This window comes from Barbus barbus (assembly GCF_936440315.1).
Source record: "Barbus barbus genome assembly, chromosome: 19".
NCBI classification, from domain to species: Eukaryota; Metazoa; Chordata; class Actinopteri; order Cypriniformes; family Cyprinidae; genus Barbus; species Barbus barbus.
This window is the reverse complement of record NC_136747.1, coordinates 2,552,036-2,559,939: the sequence shown is the minus strand read 5'-3', so window position 1 is coordinate 2,559,939 and position 7,904 is coordinate 2,552,036. Positions and strand designations below refer to the sequence as shown.

Below are 7,904 nucleotides of genomic sequence, written 5' to 3'. Positions count from 1 at the left end.
TCATAAAGCATTATGGGTAATATTTCTCTCTCTTTCCGGTTAGTACGCCATCAAGTAAGCGAGACTTTCTCATTTTTCTGGATGTAGAATCCATCAAAAATCATAACGCAGTTAATATCATCCGAGTCACGCGATTACTGTGTTTAGTGCGGAACATGTAAGCTTTGCTCTCAGACCGTTATTTTCCGCGGGGATGATGTTGTAGGTGGATTTAAAGCGGGATTGTGACGCGTAGGGTTGCTAATGTTTGCACGTTTCTCCCGTCTCTGACTTACACTTCTGTCATTTTCGTGGCTTAAGAGTTCAGTAGTTTTGACATGTCTGTATGTCACGGTTAGCACGACCAAACTCTACAGAAAGTCCTCTTAAAGCCGTTATGTGTCTAAACTCCGAGATCAAATATCTTATGATGATGATATGGGTTTATACACACTTGCTCATTAGAAGTCAGGTCTGTGACCTGCTGTTATGAGTTAAATACATCTGTCCGTTTAAGATGACGTTTTGTCTTCATTAATAAAGTCTTGTGATTTGTAGTATTAAAAATCTAGAAGTTCCATGACTTAATTAGGTTCATAAATTACAGTAACCTTATACATATCATTCTACAACTTCATATCCTATCTGGTCTTTTTTGTGCTTTATATTTATACATGTGACCCTGGACCACAGAAAGTCATAAGTGTCCATTGTTTCCTAATTGAGATTTCTACATCATCTGAAAGATGAATAAATAAGCTTTTCATTGATGTATGGTTTGTTGCTGAGATGCAGCCATTTAAAAATCTAAATATTGAGAAAATCGCCTTTAAAGTTGTCCAAATGAAGTTCTTAGCCATGCATATTACTAATCAGAAATTAAGTTTTGATATAATTATGGTAAGAAATTTACTAAATATCTTCATGGAACATGATCTTTACTTAATATCCTAAAAATCATTTTTTTTGACCCATACAATGTATTTTTGGCTATTGCTACAAATATACCTCAGTGACTGTAGACTGCATTTGTGGTCCAGGGTCACATGTGTATTTTTATCATCTGTGTGGTGTTGTCTCTGCTGGAAGATTCCTTGTATGTTTAAACATGCTTGGCAATAAAGCTCTTTCTGACTTCTGATGAATGCAACTTGTCAACTATCAAAATACATATAATGCATGACTGATATATTCATGTAGTCTCATATTGAGAGTGTTTTCATGGTGTGGTTGTAACCTGATTTTTGTTGCTGCAGGTGAGGCATCATGGGAGCGTACAAGTACATGCAGGAGCTCTGGAGGAAGAAGCAGTCGGATGTGATGAGGTTTCTGCAGCGCGTGCGGTGCTGGCAGTACCGTCAGCTGTCGTCCCTTCACCGGGCCCCGAGACCCACCAGACCCGATAAAGCCCGCAGACTGGGATACAAGGCCAAGCAGGGTGAGTGACCAGTTGTTTCACTTGATGTGTATTATTTTTTTATAATCCATTAGCTGTGTTTCCATCCAAAGATTGTAGTTAAACTTATGCACAAAACTGGAATATTGCATAAAACATTTGCAAATAAAGCACTGTTTCCATCCGAGTCGAAGAGCACAAAATCATCACTTCCTGATAAACTGGCACTAAATATCACTAAGAAAACTAGAAGAAGCCACTTAATATAATTCCATATATGATGAATTACTTGCGCCTCGGAGCGAGCAGACGAAACACAGTAAATGCGGTCATTGCTTTCAGAGGTCGATGCTGCATAAGATGGGTTTTTGACATGGGAGGTGAACACACAGCAGCCAGAAATACAGCTTGGGTGAACCTGGAATAAAACTAACAATGAAGTAAAATTAAATATGAATAGAGACGAGACTATTATCCATGTATGAATAAAAACCTGCTCTTATCATCTGGTTGTATCTCTTAGCGATGCGTTTGACATTATCGACCACAGCATTCTTTTAAATAGACTAGAAAATTAGGTTGGCATTAGAGGAAGTGCACTGGCATGGTTCAAATCGTACTTATCTGACCGCCATCAATTCGTGGCAGTAAATGAAGAGGTATCATACCAATCACAAGTGCAGTATGGAGTACCTCAAGGCTCAGTACTAGGCCCCTTACTTTGCAAAGTCATGACCTTTTTTTTTTTTTTTTTTTTTTTTTTTTTTCTTTCTTTGATGCACAAGGTGGAATTTATTCGGTAAATGTGTTTCCATCGTAGTTTATGCACAACTTGGCATTTCCACCAGCTGTTTTTTATGCAATATTCCAAAATGTGGATGGAAATGGATAGGATGGATCCTATGTCACACAAAGCACTCAGATGATTTATTTGGAGATTTAGGTCCAAATGTATGAACTCTTCTGTTTAGCTGTTACTCAGTTGACCTCTCTCTCTCTGTAGTTTATGGCTCATGTTTCTTAAGTCTGTGTATCTAAACTCTCTGCTTTTGTGCAAACAGGCTACGTTATCTACCGCATACGTGTGCGCCGTGGAGGCCGCAAGCGCCCCGTGCCTAAAGGTGCCACCTACGGCAAACCTGTGCACCACGGCATCAACCAGATCAAGTTTGCACGCAGCCTGCAGTCTGTAGCTGAGGTATGTAACGTGAGCAGCATCTCGGCCTGAGAAGGGGATCTGCGGTCAGACACACTGAAACTGACTTGTTAAAACTGACAATGCTAGGTGTCAGGTTTTTAAATGCACAATGGACACTTTTAAAAAGCATAAGCACACATTTACCATTATGGGTTTACAGGGATTTATGGTTAGACTTTTATAAATTTTATGACCTGTATATGTCAGTTATGGACTTTTTTTTTTACTATCAATAAACACCAAAAGTCTTATTGACAAGACGAGCTCTGAACCACGTTGAAACGTATTTGTCCATTGAGTCGGGATTACTGTATCCTAATAGTGTCAAAGTACAGGTGCTTTAGAGATCCCTGCTATCAGATAACAACTCTGTGTATAAACACCACATGTCGTGTAATAGTGCAGCAGTGCTCATCCTCTTTTCAGCAGCCTTGCTTCCAGAAGCATTTTCCCCATGTATTATTGTCACGGGTGTTGGAAAAAAGGTCTTTGTTAACGAGATGTGACCCAAACTTGATTTGAAGCAAAACGTATAAAAAAATCTGACAAAAAGACAAAGGTACAGGACTTTAACAGCACTACAGTCCCATGAAGCATTGCATGACTTGAATTTAAAAACTATGGTGATATTTAAGAACTGGTTTAAAGATGTTTTTAACACTTTTGCACATAAAATGCCTACATGCTTACGTTCACTTTATTTGTTTAATCCAAATACAAAATACAGAGATATATACCGTATACTGCAAATCAGCCAAAAAATACCGAGATGGATTTTTGCTCATATCGCCCAGCCCTACCCATAACATTAAAGTGCCAGGCACTTCAAAGCTCTTTTGGCTCTGTGCTAACTTCGCTTTTCTGATTGATTGAGATTTCTTTGCAGAATCATTGTTAACGTTTAACATTTCTGGTAAAAATGATGTGATCTTTATGCATATACCATCAGTGAACCTCATAGATCTGTCTAACGGTTATTAAAATCTCTTTCCCTGTGGAGAGAGTAGATGGGTTTTTAGTTTCAAAACCCCAACTCTTGTACTCTGGGTGTTTCTAGTTAAACTTGACATCGTCTGGGTAAAGGTGAGGTGATTTCTGACACAGACAGACGTGCTTGTGGAGTTGGCTAACACTGCACTCTTATGACCGATTTGGCAAGCTAATGTTTTGTTCCACCTGTTGGGTAACATCGTTGTAGCTTACAAACTGGTCAAAGTTCAGTAAACAGGGACGAGGCTCACTGGACTGTGATCTGTGTTTTTATTCTTCAAGTAGCAGGAGTACAGGAACAAGTCTTTTACCAATCGATGTAGTTGGATGTGGTACAAATTTAATGTCTAGTAATTGGTCACTGAACCGGGGAAAAAAAAAAAAGTCCACTTCCATAATGTACTTAAAGTGCTCAATATACTAAAAAACAAAAGAAAATCTTTTAAAAGATTTGAACTTTTGTATGTTTTGTGTGTGTTTTGGGGTGTTTCTCCTGCACACCTATCTATTATCTGCTGGGTGTGCGATGATTGATTGTTAATTGAGTACTTAATATATTAAAAATGAATCTTTAGATGTTCTTAAGATTACCTTAAAGTACTAAGTGATCTCAAATGTGCTAATTTGGAACTAAAACATGAACTTTTAACATACTTTCTCTGTATTTAGTTGCCACTTTTAGTACACTTGAAGACATCATTCTTACACTAGTAGTGGGTTCAAGTGCACTACGGGTGGTAACTAAATACATTTAAATATAGAGATGCATTTTAGTTCATATGCATGGTGTCCCAAAATAGCACATTTGAGTACACTTTAATGTTCTTAAGAAGTACTAAAGAAATGATTCAGTATAAAGTACAAAATAAGTGCATGAAAAAAGTACATTATGAAAGTGCACTTTTTTTGGGAAGTAAATCTGGTTAGTGAATTCTCTTCTAAATGTGTATGTCCTCAAGACTCTGTTCTGGTGTATTCAGATGTGTCTTATGTGAACTTGTTTTATTATGACCATTCCTCGTGGCTTCAGGATGCACAATTTGACGTCTGTGGAGTTTGCACTTATGAATAATCTCATGCATATTCACAAATGGAACCAATTGCATAAAATGGCGCGTGCATTTGTTCATGCTTTGTATTATTTTCCCATGCGTCTCATGTTGTGGTGTCGCTCTAATCTGTGCTCCTCGTGTGTTTTCAGGAGCGTGCGGGCCGTCACTGTGGAGGTCTGCGGGTGCTCAACTCCTACTGGGTGGGAGAAGACTCCACATACAAGTTCTTCGAAGTGGTCCTCATCGACACCTTCCACAAAGCCATCAGACGCAACCCCGACACGCAATGGATCACCAAGGCTGTGCACAAGCACAGGGAAATGCGTGGGCTCACGTCCGCTGGCAAGAAGAGCCGTGGTTTGGGCAAGGGCCACAAGTTCCACCTCACCATCGGCGGCTCTCGACATGCGGCCTGGAAGAGACGCAACACCCTGCAGCTGCACCGTTACCGCTAAACAATGTGTGCGACAACTGTACATTTGCCCAAATAAAGTACCTTTGTATGGTCACATGGTGTGTCTTTATTGTGAGCTTGGAGATGAACGGAAGTCTGTATTACAAATGGCAGGTATTTACTCACCGGCTGTAATGAGCAGCATGTGTTAGGATATACAGTGTGTAGGTTCCCCTTGTTTGGGCTGTGAGGTTGAGTTATTTATACATTCAGCTGCTTTATGGGACAGTTTGAGTGTTCGGTGATGTTTACTCCTGGGGTTCAAGGTGAACTGGAAACTGTTTGCCTCTAAAAATGTCATTTTCACCAAGCAGGTTGGTGATTTACTGAGATTCATAACAATGGCACTTACTGGGAGTGTGATATTTATACATTTCTATTTCTAAGTTAATATAATGTATCTTAATGTTTGAAATGCAGCTCAGCCAATCAAATTCAGCTAGAGTTTTGAATCACAATCAGGAAACATTTGAACTCTTTGAGGACAAAAGTGACAAAGTACTGATATATTTATATAAAAAAGTAATTGTAAATGCTTAGTTAAAATACTTGGTATTTTAAAGATTTCAATGATTTTTGTAACGGCTCCATCAAAAATAAAGATTCAATCCATGCTGTTTTATTGGGCCGTTCAAAGAATGATAAATGACATCCACACCACACGAGGAAAACAAGGCCCCAATTCTGAAAGCTTCTCTGAATCATCTCAGCTCTTAATTTAGTTTAACTATTTCTAATTAGGAGTCTTAATTTAAGAGTGATTCAGGACCAATATGAGACGACACTTTATATCAGGTGGCCGGTGTACTTCCATTTAAATTATTCATTTGGTACAATGCACTTATTGTGTACATGTTTTTACATTGTACTTATATTTTAAAAATACCTATATGTAGTTACATCTGTAATTACACTGTTGACTCATCTCTTACACCTTAACCCACCCGTATCCCACCTCAACAGCAGCAGAAGTGTTTTGCAATACAATATGAACACAATAAGCACATTGTACTTTTTTTTATGTAACTACATAGTAGTTAAGGCCACCTAATATATAAAGTGTGACCGAAAAGAGAAAAACGTTCATCTTAGTGAGGAGGCAGAGCTGACCCTGTTGCTAGGTATGACAGTCTTTTAAAGACATTGGTTGTCCAAGAAGAAAAAATAGGGCCTTTTTTTTTTTTTTTTTTTAAACCACAGTCACACATTTGTGTGTGTGTGTCTGTGTGTGTGTGTGTGTGTGTGTGTGTGTGGTGTGTGTCTGTGTGTGTGTGTGTCTGTGTGTGTGTGTGTGTGTGTGTGTGTGTGTGTCTGTGTGTGTGTGGTGTGTGTCTGTGTGTGTGTGTGTGTGTCTGTGTGTGTGTGTGTGTGGTGTGTGTCTGTGTGTGTGTGTGTGTGTGTGTGTCTGTGTGTCTGTGTGTGTGTCTCTGTGTGTGTGTGTGTGTGTGTCTGTGTGTGTGTGTGTGTGTGTGTCTGTGTGTGTGTGGTGTGTGTCTGTGTGTGTGTGTGTGTGTGTGTCTGTGTGTGTGTGTGTGTGTGGTGTGTGTCTGTGTGTGTGTGTGTGTCTGTGTGTGTGTGTGTGTGTGTCTGTGTGTCTGTGTGTGTGTGTGTCTGTGTGTGTGTGTGTGTGTGTGTGTGTATGTACACTACCCGTCCAAAAAAACAGTCACACACTCTAATATTTTGTTGTACCGCCTTTAGCTTTGATTACGGCACCCATTCGCCGTGACATCATTTCGATAAGTTTCTGCAATGTCACAACATTTATTCCCATCCAGAGTTGCATTAAGTTTTCTCTAAGATCTTGTATTGATGATGGGAGAGTCGGACCGCTGCACAGTCTTCTCCAGCACATCCCAAAGATTCTCTGGGGTGGCCAATCCAGATGTGAACTGATGTCTCATGCTCCCTGATGAATCCTGACATTGTCATCTTGGAATATGCCCGTGCCATCAGGGAAGAAGAAATGCATTGATGGAATAATTCAGTATATTCAGGCAGTCAGCTGACCTCATTCTTTGGGCCATAACATGATCATCCATGCAGTAATTCTCCAACGGGAGGATCTTATTTGCTCAGTTAAATCCAGGTGGTGACTTTTTCTTTTGGACGGTCAGTGTATATAAGTAACTTTTTTTTGTTGTTTTTTTATATATACGTGTACTGTGTAGGCTATATTTATTATGTGTATATAAAGACACACATACAGCATATATACTGAAAATATTTACATTTATATATTTATATTCATATGATTTATATTATATTTAATATATAAACATAATATATATATATATATATATATGGATATTGTTGTGTCTCTATCCTGAATAAATGTTACTCATTATACCTATACAAAGTGGAGAACATTTTAATGACAGTTGCACAGAATTATTTGACCCTTGAACTCTAGCAATCTCTATTCTAATTCTATTCTTTAAAAAAAACTTGTCCCTTTTAGACTTGCACTCTATTCTGCTTGTTTTCTTTAAAATAAATAAATAAACAAATAACACTAGCTTGCTCTATTCTTTTTCTGTTCTATCGGTTATTTATTTATTTATTGTATAATTTTAAAAAGCTACATGTGCTGTGTTAAGCTAACTGAGACTTGTCATAGCACTTGTGTATCATTGCTCTTCTGTTGATTTTGATTGCTTCATTGTCCTCATTTGTAAGTTGCTTTGGATAAAAGCGTGCTAAATGACTAAATGTATTTTTATTTATGTTTGTGGATCACCGAATGATTTCTGCTGCTTCCTGCCTGTCTCTTTGACTCTGGGTGCAGTCTACGGACCCCGGAGAGGTGCTTGAGATCTGGCCCTGGGGCCCAGG

The 7,904-nt window shown here is 38.7% G+C and overlaps 1 protein-coding gene across 1 annotated transcript; it reads left to right on the top strand.

Moving 5' to 3' along the window:
• The first annotated feature begins 22 nt into the window (after window positions 1–22).
• On the top strand, window positions 23–5,124 carry LOC306885694 (large ribosomal subunit protein eL15). The gene is made up of 4 exons (XM_079442401.1): window positions 23–54; window positions 1,236–1,417; window positions 2,437–2,573; window positions 4,765–5,124. The coding sequence occupies exons 2-4, from the start codon at window positions 1,246–1,248 to the stop codon at window positions 5,068–5,070; spliced, it is 615 nt and encodes a 204-aa protein (XP_079298527.1). The 5' UTR covers window positions 23–54; window positions 1,236–1,245; the 3' UTR covers window positions 5,071–5,124.
• Window positions 5,125–7,904: the final 2,780 nt, after the last annotated feature.

Excerpts from the sequence above, each read along its gene's own strand:
- LOC306885694 (XM_079442401.1), top strand. The coding sequence starts at position 1,246 with ATGGGAGCGTACAAGTACATGCAGGAGCTCTGGAGGAAGAAGCAGTCG. Across the intron at positions 1,418-2,436 it reads GGGATACAAGGCCAAGCAGG|GCTACGTTATCTACCGCATA; the intron begins GTGAGTGACCAG and ends TTGTGCAAACAG. Across the intron at positions 2,574-4,764 it reads GCCTGCAGTCTGTAGCTGAG|GAGCGTGCGGGCCGTCACTG; the intron begins GTATGTAACGTG and ends GTGTGTTTTCAG.